The 12,013-nt window shown below is 46.8% G+C and overlaps 1 protein-coding gene across 2 annotated transcripts in view; it reads left to right on the plus strand.

The window, feature by feature from the left end:
• The first annotated feature begins 5,935 nt into the window (after nt 1-5,935).
• The window catches only part of E2f7 (E2F transcription factor 7), a 42,280-nt gene continuing 36,202 nt past the window's right edge, over nt 5,936-12,013 (plus strand). For both annotated transcript variants that reach the window (XM_052753312.1, XM_052753313.1), the window contains exons 1-2: nt 5,936-6,089; nt 6,730-6,822. In XM_052753312.1, coding sequence (XP_052609272.1) covers nt 6,730-6,822 — 93 coding nt within the window. In that variant the 5' untranslated portion in view covers nt 5,936-6,089. The remainder of the gene's footprint in view (nt 6,090-6,729; nt 6,823-12,013) is intronic.

Genomic DNA, 12,013 nt, shown 5'->3' on the forward strand with positions numbered 1-12,013 from the left:
GTACACAGTAACACACATCAATACACCCAGATACACCCCAAATATCTTTTCACATAGTGAAAGTGCAAACTATATTACTAAGAAAACTGGCCTTGCTCCATGGTGCTAATGATCCCAGGAGTCTGTGGGTGATCAGGAATGAATTCCTCTATTCCCTACAGGAGTTGTACTCACAGTTGGAACTCCTCCCTTGGAACAGCTGCATGTCTAGAAATCATTAGGACTGGAGCCATAAATGCCCTTTGCTATTATTTTCTTTGTATTGTCATGAGCCAGTCAGGGACTCATGCCCCTTACACTGCTCACAATCAGTCAGAAACAAATGTTTACCTTCTCTGACCTGTTTCTAGTTATAGAAGCTAATGCACCAGGTTCTCAGATCCATGAATGGCTGGTGACAAAGGCCTTTATTTAAAAAAAAAAAAAAAAAAAAAAACAGGTTCTCACTGCATAGCCCCAGCTGACCTGGAACTTGATATGTAGATCAGGCTTCTGTCTGCCTCCCAAGTGCTGGGATTAAAGACATGAGCCACCATGCCCAGCTCAAAGTTATTTTAAACAGCAATCTTCAGTTTAAGAAGAACAATTAGCCAGGTCTGGTGATGAAGGTCTATAACTCAGCTACCACAGAGGGTAAAACAAGAAGGCCACAATTTCAAGGCTGCCGGGGCTATAGAATGAGTTCATGTCCAACTTGGGCAAGCTAGCAAGACCCTGTCTTGAAATTAAAATGTTGGGCCTGGAGAGCTCATTCAGTGATTAAGAGCACTGGCTACTTGTCCAGAGGACCTAGGTTCAATACCCAGCACCCATATGGTGGCTCATAACTGTCTGTAACTCTAGTTCCAACAAGTCCAATGCCTCTTCTGGACTTTGCAAGGCACCAGGCACACAAGTGGTGCATAAACATACATGCAAGCAAAACACCCATATGCTATGGGATGTTCTGTATGGCAAATGTGTTGCTCTGATTGGTCAATAAATAAAACACTGATTGGCCATTGGCTAGGCAGGAAGTGTAGGCAGGACTAACAGAGAGGAGAAAAGAAAGAACAGGAAGGCAGAAGGAGTCACTGCCAGCCGCCACCAGGACAAGCAGCATGTGAAGATGCCAGTAAGCCACAAGCCACGTGGCAAGGTATAGATTTATGGAAATGGATTAATTTAAGCTATAAGAACAGTTAGCAAGAAGCCTGCCACGGCCATACAGTTTGTAAGCAATATAAGTCTCTGTGTTTACTTGGTTGGGTCTGAGTGGCTGTGGGACTGGCGGGTGACAAAGATTTGTCCTGACCACGGGCCAGGCAGGAAAACTCTAGCTACACCCATACACATAAAATTTAAAAAAATGAATATTAAATGTCAAAAGTGAAGGGCTAGTGGTGTAGCTCAGTGGTGGAGGATTTGTCCAGCAGGCATGAGGCCCTGGGTTTAGTCTCTCCTACTAGGGCAGTGTGGGAAAGTGGAGAGCTGTTATACAGCTCCATTAAATGAGGCTGGAGAATTGCCAAGATGCAAAGCCAACATCCCTCTGTTACTTGAAACCTGAAACTGTTCTTTGGAGCACAGATGCATTAAGAGCTGTTCCTTTCCATTGCTCATGGCAGGGAGAGAAGAGGAGCATTATCAGAGGAAGCTCATGCATTGACAGGACAACCTGGGCCATCTTGCTCTAGAGCTGACCCTCGAGAATTCCATTTCACTACAGTTATTCTTTCCACAAATTGTGATTAATACCGTGTCTCTGAAAAGCTTGATGTTCAGAACCCAAAAAAAAAGGTAAAAGACTATTTGCAAGCTTAGAAAAGAATGCAGTGTTTCTCAACCAGTGGGGTTGAGACCCCTTTGGGGTGGGGAGATTGAACAACCCTTTCACAGGGTTTGCCTATGACCATCCGAAAATACTGATATTTACATTACGATTCACAGTAGTAGCAAAATTACAGTTATGAAGTAGCAACGAAAATAATGGTTGGGGGTCACCACAACAAGGGGACAGGATTAAAGGGTGGGAACCACTGGAATAGAGTATGTTCTGTGACAGGGGAATGTCAGGATCGTCTACAGGAACTCTGCTGTGTGCGGCTCTTCAAGCCCTCTCCTCCTCTCTCTTTGTTCTTCTCACTCATCAAAGTTTTTCCTCCACAACCAGGTTCTTTCAGCCATGAAAGAGAAAGACCCAGTCCTCAACACTTCTGCATCTGCTTCAGAGAGCAGCACATCAACCTATCTCTCGCTGCCACGGGTGGGCTCTGTGGGTCAGCTTCTGAATGGCAGAGTCCAAAGAACCCACAGGAACTGAAGAAGAAGCATCCAGCTGGTGTGATGTGGACCCAAGCACGGGGCATTTTAAAATACTCCATACTCAAGTCCAATACAGAGTCAACTGAATGGAGGATATTTGGGCGTGAGATTCAAGTGCTGAAATGATTAGGCATCTCCTGAAGTTCAGCATAGCACGTCATGGATATCTGGGGACTGATGCCAGACACGTGACGTGATCCTAGGCCATTCTAGCCAGTGACTTTTCAAATCTGATGTAGCAGTTTTTCCAAATGGTCCCAGGTTCCTCAAAACTTCTTCCGTTGTGAGGAAGAGTGTGTGTCCTCTCTCCTGCAATATGGATGAACTTTGGCCTACTGCATCTAAAAAAGTATTACAGCATCCGTGTTCTCTTCCTTCTTGTGTGTAGCTATCCACTACCTTGCTAGCTGAGGCTCATTTTGGATCCCTGAGGCTACCACAGAAGTCCAACTTCCTGGAGCTCCTAGGCTGTAAAGATGTCCAGCACACATGCAGAAGCCAGATGTAGGGGCTGTCACAGCCTATTTCCCGTCTGAACATCCGAGACACTGGGAGAGTGAGAATTCTAGAACTTAAAAAAGCATCCATTTTAATGTGTTCAGTATCTTTGAACATGGTTATCAAGTTATGATTTTTCCAATTTTTTCTCCAAATCTAAGATTCTTTTTACTTAAAAGTAAAAACTACACATCGAGTTTTTCTTAACTCAGTAGAGGCCACTCTTGAATTGGAACTGATAGAGGACTTTTTTTAAAGGTCTATGACACAAAACTGTGTAATATCAATAAAACAAGCACATATGTTTTGAAACATCAGAGAAATGAATGGACTTTGATTGTTTTAATTTTGTATGGGTTTTGGGTGTATGGGTTTTGAACAATGCCCCCTCAAAATGTATATTCATATCATAAAGTCATGGGCATTAACTTATTCAGATGACTTTTTATTTATATAATAAATAAAAATGTTTTTTATAATATTTATGTTTTATATATATATATATGAACTTCTGTTCTTTTAAGTCAGTCATTTTGAGGTTAATTTATTGTAGCAGCCACAAAAAACTACTACAGTCATAAATAATGTATTTCCTCATCTAAATTCTCTGCATCTACATGAGGAAAAAAGACGTAGTAAATTCCAGTTTGACTCCTTACATTTCCCTATGCTTCTCTATTGGTCTACAAGATAGATTTCACTTCATATTTTTATTTCTTGTGTGTGTGTGTGTGTGTGTGTGTGTGTGTGTGTGTGTGTGTGTCCCGAAACACACGTATGCACAGTTAGGCACTTGTGTGGGGGTCAGAGGACAACCTAAGTGCCCTTCCTTAGAAGCCATTCATCTTTTTTTTTTAAGATTTATTTTTAATGCATATGTGGAGAGGGGTGTTATGTGCGCGTGAATGCAGGTGCCCAAAGAATTTTGAAAAGAACAGTCAGTCCCCTAGAACTGGAGTAAGAGAGTAACAGAGTAAGCTACCTAGCTCGGATGCTGGGAACCTAATTCTTCTCTTCCACAAGAGCAGCAAATGCTCTTAACTCCTGAATCATCTCTCCAGCCACGATTTATATGTGTGTGTAGACATTGGATGTCTCTTTTCAATAGCTCTCCTCATTTTATGTACTTTTCCATGAACTCATTCCTTTCAGACAGGGACTGTCACTCATCAACTAGGAGAGCTTGACTGGCCAATGAGCATCTGGAATCAGCTGGTCTCCGCAGCCTTAGGTTACAGAACTCCCCACCCCCAGCTTTTTAAATAGGTGATGGGAATCGGGACTGGGGTCCTCGGGCTTGCTGAGGCAGCACTTGACGGATTAAGCCCTTTCCCCAACCCCCCACCTTGTTTTGGACACAGGGTCTTTCCTTTATCCGAAGCTCACTGAGGAGACTAGACAGGCCAGCCCGCAAGCCCCGGGGATCAGTCCCTGTCTGCCTGATGCTGGGATTGCAAATGGGCTTTGTGATATGCCCACTGAGAGCAAACTCAGATCGCTTTTTTGCATGACAAGCACTTTATTGGCTGAGCCATCCATCCCTCTAGTCCTCACATTGTTATTTGCCGTAGAAATACTTTTGCTGCTGTTGTTTATTTGTTTGTGCTGATTGTTGGACAAGCTTTCTGGTCTTTTCGAAGGTATGGCCTGGTGGCCATTTTTAGGCTGTGTTTACCAGCAGCCTGGAGCAAAAAGTGAAGGACTTGACCGAACATTTTGAACTCTGCTGATGGCTCACCGTACATACTCGAGAGCAAAGGCTAAGGAGGGACAATGGGAATAATAGTTTTGCAGTAAAGTTACTGGGCAGGGGAGAAGCTGGTAGGCTTGTGTTAAAGAGGGCCATTCTAAATCTCAGTTGAGGGTGCCCTATGAAATACCAGGACTGGTAGAAAGCACCGGGATCATAATAAGAAACTGTCAACCAAGAGCTTAGGAGACAGGAGCAAAAACGATGTCCTCGAACAGGAAAACAAGCATTAGGTAAAATGAAAACCTGAAGAAATAGTGACTTTAAGAAACGCCCTGTATTTACGTAAGTGGTCGAAAGTGGATACTAGATGTGTGAACTCTTTAAAGTATCTTATCCATTTTTCTGCAAACCCAAAACAGTTCTTAAGAAGAGTTTCTCAAGGTGGGCCTGAAACAGCCATCTTTCCTTATGTCCGTATTTTAAATAAGAAACCAGAGAAGTGAAACATCTCATACAGATCAGCAGTCTTCCAAAGCTATCCTTGACTGTCTTTCCCCTCCCCAAAAAGCTAGTCTCTACAAGAAACTAATAACACTTCCTCGACCGTGTGTATGTTAAATGCTCTGAGAAAGAAACACCACGAAATCTTTTCCAAACGCCTTTTTTTGGGGGGCGGGGGGTTGGCTTCCAGGCTTGTTCCCAGGGCTAACGGGCGTACCATCTGCTCTCAGCCCAGGTGGTTAACCAGGGTTCACGTGTCACCCACCGGGCCCCGGGGTGCTAGGTGGGGGAGCCGCCCTGGCAGGTCCGGGCAACTCCTCTGCCGCAGGTTGCCGGGGGCAGGGCGGCGGCCCCAGCATCCAAGCGGGTGCGGATCGTTCCCCCACACACACACACACACACACACACTCCCACATGCCCACACCCCCTCCTCCACCCCCCCCCCCCCCGGCTCCATCTGCTAACGCGGGGACCGACCGGGCATCCATCGATCGGGTCGGTGTCCCACAACAAAAGGACGCCCCGCGGAGAGCGCGCCTGGCCCGCGCCGGCCCGGCCCGGCCCGCCCCGCCCCGCCCCGCCCCGGATTCCCGCGTCCGCGCCCGCGTCCCCGCGGGAATCGCTCCCGCGTCACCGCCTCCAGGTACCCGGAAGCGGGAGGGGGGCCGAGGCGACAACAATCCGGCGGCGGGCGGGCGGGCCCGAAGCGGGCGGGGAAGGGGTGGAAAGGCGCGGCGCCGAGCGCCAAGACAGCGAGGGGCGGGGCTCCGGGCCGGTGCCGCCGCGCCATTGGTCGGCGCCGCCCCTCCGGCCGCCGCTCATTGGTCAGTGCTCAAATTCAGTCTCAAGGCGCCAGAGGAGGTGTTTTAGCGGGGAGACCGACCGCGATCCCCCGGCTAGAGAGAGCTTTCGCTAAGGCGGGGAGGAGACGCTTGTCGCTCTGCGGACGGACGGACGCCGCTGGCTGGAGCCCCGGGGATCTGCGAGCCTGCCCCATGTCGCCAGCCCGCCGCTGAGATCTACACGCCCTGCCCGCGCGTCGGTGCGGCTGCGGGTGTCCCCGGAGACGGAGAGCCTCCATCGCCCGGCGGCAGTAAGGAAGCGTGCAGCGCCCCGCGGATGAGGGAGGCGGGAATGGGGAGAAGGGTGACCCGCCGCGGCTACCCTCCCACCGTCCCCGGGTCCGGGAGCCCTGGCGGTTATGCGGGGTACAGCCCTGGGTGAAAGAGACCCTATCCCTCCCCAAGATTGGAGCTGGGGAGGGGTTCCATAGGAAGATTTCAACTCCGGGTGTGCTTTAGATGTCTGGGGGAGAGGCTGAGTGTGCATCCCAGACGGGTTGGTCTTGAAGATCGGGTTTCAGTCTACCCCCTAGTTCAAACCCACTCAAAGCTGAATTCCTCCCACTTTGCGCCAAAATTAACTGACCTGGGAGACCCTGTAACTTTTTGACATTTGCCTAACACCCTCCGTGCTCGGTAACCATCCTTGCCTGCTGGTTTTTGTAAGGAGTTAGTGGTTTGATCAGTTTTCCTTCTTCCCAGATTTTCAGTGATTCCTAAGTATATTTTAGGTGTTTGTTCGTGTGAGTTTTAATGAGGATCGGAGGATGTCTGCGTTCCTGGAAGTTCCCAGGAATGCTCTAGGGAAGTTGATGTTCGCAAATGGCATTTTTGTTGTTGGAGGGGGGGAATCAATGTAAAATCGTTTTCTGGTGTAATTGTGTGTTCCAGATGGAGGTGAATTGTTTAACACTAAAAGACTTGATCAGCCCCAGACAGGCCAGACTAGATTTTGCCGTTGAAGATGCAGAAAATGCACAAAAGGTAAGCACATACGCATACCTAAATCCCTAACGTATTTTAGATGGTGATGCTTAGCTTTCATGTTATATACAGCAAAGTTTTGGCGACCATTATAGAAGGAGGTTTCAAAGAACCATTGTCTCAGTTCTGCTCCTAGCATTAGTGTTCAAACCAGCTCCTAAAGTCAAAGACACACCAGATGAAGGCATTAGTTTGTAATGCTTAGTGTTGTCAAGGGTAGTTTAGCTAATGCTTCGCAGAAATTAGAAATATTAGTTCCCTGGAAAAGACTTTTGTAGTTACAAATACCAGATTTAATGTTAAAATGCTGGGAAATGCCGACTTCGTCCTATTGAATCCAATACAGAGGTTCTCCCAAGAGTACCGTCTCTACCTAACATACAAGGCCAACGTGACTGACCCTCACCAGCTACTCTGAATAGTTTACAGCCCTTCTGCTTCTTGTATGCTGAGCCCCACTCTTCCTTTATGTTCTTCTGTGTGTTTTCAACACATTCCCAACTAAACTGGCCATAGCAATGTCTACACCATCACCTTGGCCTGCATCAGCACAGGTGTGCAAATCAGTGGATGTCCTGTTGAAAAGATATAGCTGTGCAATCTGAGCACTGTGTAAGCAAAAGCAAATAGCTCCAACAAGCCAGTTTTAGAAACCTCAAATATAAATCTATAGTAGCAACTTCCTTGGGCATTGAACCTCTCTGGATTCCAGGTGTTAGTTTCCGGTTAGTGTCAACAATGAAACTGCTTGGTGGCAAAGAACATGCCTTTATATAATATTTTTTGTTAGAGGGGGAAATCCATACCAAAACATTGTTTTAAACTTGCCTAAGAATATGACCTTATGAATATATTCAAAATTTTGGTTTGGGGAGTTTTCTGTTTTCCTTTGAAATTTGGATGGTTCTGCCTAGAAAGTGTGTGTGTGTGTGTGTGTGTGTGTGTGTGTGTGTGTGTGTGTGTGTGTGTAATGTATAAAGTCTGCCAAGTCAGTACTCCATTTCTTTCTGGTCAATGATTTACCAGTTATCTTCCCCAAAGGTTGATCATTCCCTCCCTCCCTCCCTTAGTTTACCTTGGTCAGTGTTGTTGGGGTTTCTCAGGGGGGTGCAGAGAAACCCAAATGACTCAATAGATTGGGACAGTGATTAAAATATTTGAGCTAGAATGAATAAGCAGGGCTTTGACTCGGAGAGGAGGCAAGAGATGAGAACAGAGTGGTTTTGTGGGGACATTGGGGGGCCAGCCCTTTGTCCTCTCCCCATGGTAAACCCAGGGTAAAGAGGTTTCCTAAGGATGGTGGGAACATGGGGTTTATAAACACAGAGACCCAAGTTCGATTTCCTGCTCTGACATTAACTAGCTACATGACCCCAAATAAACCTATTTTTAAGGTTTTTCAGCAAATATTTGTGTTCCAAAGGCAAGAGATGGGGAGGTTAATATCACCTAACCTTTCTTAGTCCATTGGTTACCTCTGTAAAGTGGAGCCCGTGCATAACACCTCACCCGTTGGGTTTTTGTAAAGTGCCTAGCTGTATACATTCTTCATGTTGTACTGAATCAAAATGACAGTCCAATCATAACTTGCCCTTTGGTTACCTGAGAGGCTTTCAGAGACCCAGATGGAAAGTAGCCAACTATATTATACTCTCAGAATAGAGGAAGAAGAAATACATGACAGACACTGGAAAGCTTCAGGGGGAGGTAGGATTTGGGTTAAGCTTTACTGGGTAAGGAAAGTCAACCTCCACAAAAAGAGTCAGTGAAAGGAACATTTCAGACAAAAGCAACAAGATTTGAGCCTCTGGGAACTCCAGAGGCCAGAAGCCAGGGAGGCAAAGCTATTCCTTCTGAAGATGCCTCTGGAGGGGAATCACTGGATCCCACGTCCTTTAGAAGACCTCTTTCTTGACGCACATTGGTCCAGAGCTGCATGTACTGTATGATGCACGCATCTCCTGAGCACCCGCAGAGAAACTTGTTTTGAAAAAAAAAAAAAAAGAACTTTTTAACATTACCGCCCAACCTTACTGTTCTTGGTTATGGTGTAATAAACAGACTGACCAATCCTGATTGATGTCAAACGTAGGAAATGGACAGTTTGGGGCAGAGAGATGAGGGCTTCGGATGGAGCTGTTAAGAGCACTTGATGAAATTGCTGTTGCATGCATTGGGCTTGGAGGGAATGCACGCCAATGCCCTGGAATGTGAGAGGAGGGGAAGCCAGTAAGGAAGGAGAAGCATGCTGGACCTGACGGTGCATGCCTGTAATTCAGCACTCTAGAGGCTGAGGCAGGAGAATTGTGAGGCTAGAATAACAGGCTGAGTTTCCATGTGTGTTCTTTGGGAAGTCGCTCAGGAAGCCAGTGGGTTGAGCTTGGCATATGCTTGTGCCTTTGTGATATGCAGACAGTTAGCAGGAGGCAGCTGATTGGCTGGCTTTAGAATTCTTGAAAGGTGATGGATAGCCTTGGAACCAAGCTTGGAATCGTGAGCATATAGTTTGACTTTGAAGCTGTGTATATGAGATTGGGTGAATCCGTCCAGAGAGTGAAGAGAGCTAGAGGTCTTGATATGGACTCTTGTGGTTTGTAAGAGTAGAAACGGGAACCCAATGAAGGAGACTGAGAAGGTGCAGTCAAAAGTAAAGACAACTAAGACATAATAGTGTCTCAGAAGCTCATGTCCAGATTTTATAGCACCAAGAATCACTGCCAACCTTACCGCCTTGGTGGGGGAAGCAAGATGGGCAGCCAAGAGGTGACCTGAGGGAACATCGTGGATTGGGACAGACTAATGGTTGGGGAACCTCCTGGAAGGTGACCAGAGGAAGGTCTCAATATGGCTTGCTCTTTCTAGAAAGTGTGTTCTGGCAGAAAGGAGAGTTGATGGCCAGGAGCCAGGGGACACTTCCTAACATGGAGTCTTTGCAGTGAGCCTTTAACAGCAGATGGGTTTCAACAGACGGAGCTCTGTATATGGTGTTAGAGAGAAGGCGATGTTCAGAGGAAGGCCTTGGGTGTAATGCAGGGCAGGTTTGAAGAAAGCCAATGGGACAATGTGTGAGCTGTGTATGAAGGGGGGGGTGGAGAAGAGATCAGTCAGACACCATAAGGGTCCTACAAAGCTGGTGGTCATATACGAGACTTAAGATTGCATAATCAAAGCTATATAGAGACATAAGCAAGTTGAGAACCAAGGTCTTTTAGCTTCCAAGCCTTTTCTATGGCAATATATAGCATGCTGCCCCCATGGTCATAGTACTGGTCCTTATTAATTATAATGGTGAACATTTGCAAAACATTTCCAAGATGGCAGGGTTCTGCTTTATTGTCTGAGCTGATACTCAGAGCGGCACGGCGGCAAATAAACCCAGGTTCGTTCCCTCCTTTATATCTGAGGGCTGTGAGACCATTTTATGACTTGGCGTTTCTCTGGATTCTCTGACCGAAGTGGCGTCCGAGATGTTGCGGGTCTGATTTCCTTGCAAGCGGATCTCACGTGAGTATGGTGTGCAGGAGACTTGTGGGTGCCTAGGATTATAGCAGAGGAAGGAAGAGAGTGGAAAGGAGCCGAACTGGACAGAGGAAGAAACTGAGCTGCCGTTGAGTCTCGATGGAATTCTGAGATTACACAGTAAGGAATTCAAGGTGCCCCCGTTGAGTAGTCCGGAGCCAGTGAAGAGACCAGATCTTTGCATGCTGGTAGGACTTTCACCAGTCACTGAGTTCAATGTTGGCCTCCCAGGAAGGGGTGTGGTTTCGGGGTTCATGGTCCCTCTTGAGCCAAAGCAATCCAGCCAAGGGCGTGTACTGTTGGCATGGCTTCCAACAGCTGGGAGAATGACTCATTCATTCATTCCTGAAGAGACCTGGGTGCATCAAGTGTCTGCCATACAAACAGGCACATTACTAGAAAGTCTCAGCGACTAGTCTGAACCCTGTGTTTTGTATATGTATGGAAACATGGAACCAAGCAGAATGAATAACCGGGTCTGCACCTGTTCCAGTCCCTTTTGCTCTGCCTCACACAGTCTCTGGAAGGCAGTACAGACAGGTGGCACCGTGCATAAATAGATCATAGCTGATTTTCTTGCCTACCTGGGACCTCACAGCCCAATTTGTGCGCCATTTTTAAATTTTGACGTAGAGGTGTTGTCTTAGTTAGGGTTTCTATTGCTGCTACAAAACCATAACCAAGAAGCAAGTCAGGGAAGAAAGGGTCTATTTGGTTTACACTTTACCATCGCTGTTCATTATTGAAGGAAGTCAGGACAGGAACTCAAACAGAGCAGGATCCTGGAGGCAGAAGCTGATGCAGAGGCCATGGAAGGGTGCTGCTTACTGGCTTATTTCCTCATGGCTTGTTCAGCCTGCCTTGTTATAGAACCCAGGACCATCAGCCCAGGGATGAGACAACCCACAATAGGCTGGGCCCTCCCATGTCAATCATTAATTAAGAAAAGGCCTTACAGCTAGATCTTGTGTGGGCATTTTCTCAGTTGAGGTTCTCTCCTTTCAGATGACTAGTTTGTGTGTCAAGTTGACATGAAACTATCCAGCACTGGTGGACTATAGTCCTAACCCAACCACATTACCTAACTTCGCTCTCACTCTCTCAAAATAAACCGTACATTTTTCATGAATCATTCTGAATTGCTCCCTCACTACAGAGAAACTTAAGGGACTCGTTCCTGTGTGGACATGTACCCTGGAAACAGAATGGGGAGAGAGTCAATCTGTCTACTCATAAGACTGGGACACACCTTGTGCCTTGAGGGTACCTTTTGGCAAGACATTAAGTGATTATGACACATGGAACTCGCCTCCACAAATGCAGGCTCATTGTAGAGACAAGACATCCATCCATCCAGGAAGCTGAAGACACTGTAATCTAATACAGCGCAGCGTAAGAGCTATATTAGCGCTAAGAGCCAGGGCAAATGGGAGAGAATGGGAAAGGGGAAAAGATAAAGCTAAGTTATATCGGGTGTTCACCATGCACTCGTGAACTAGTCTGAACCCTTGAGGTTGGGATTTTCATGAGCTTCGTTTTTTCAGTTGAGTAAACGGGAATACAGTAGGGGGAGAAGGAGGAACTTGTCCACTGGCCTGAGATCCTGCATGTGCAACCAACCACTCCCTCCTGCTGCCTCTCCAGGTTCTACTGGGTCCCTTTCCCGGAACTT

Source organism: Peromyscus californicus, unplaced genomic scaffold (assembly GCF_007827085.1).
Source record: "Peromyscus californicus insignis strain IS unplaced genomic scaffold, ASM782708v3 Scaffold_24__1_contigs__length_46423439, whole genome shotgun sequence".
NCBI lineage: Eukaryota > Metazoa > Chordata > Mammalia > Rodentia > Cricetidae > Peromyscus > Peromyscus californicus.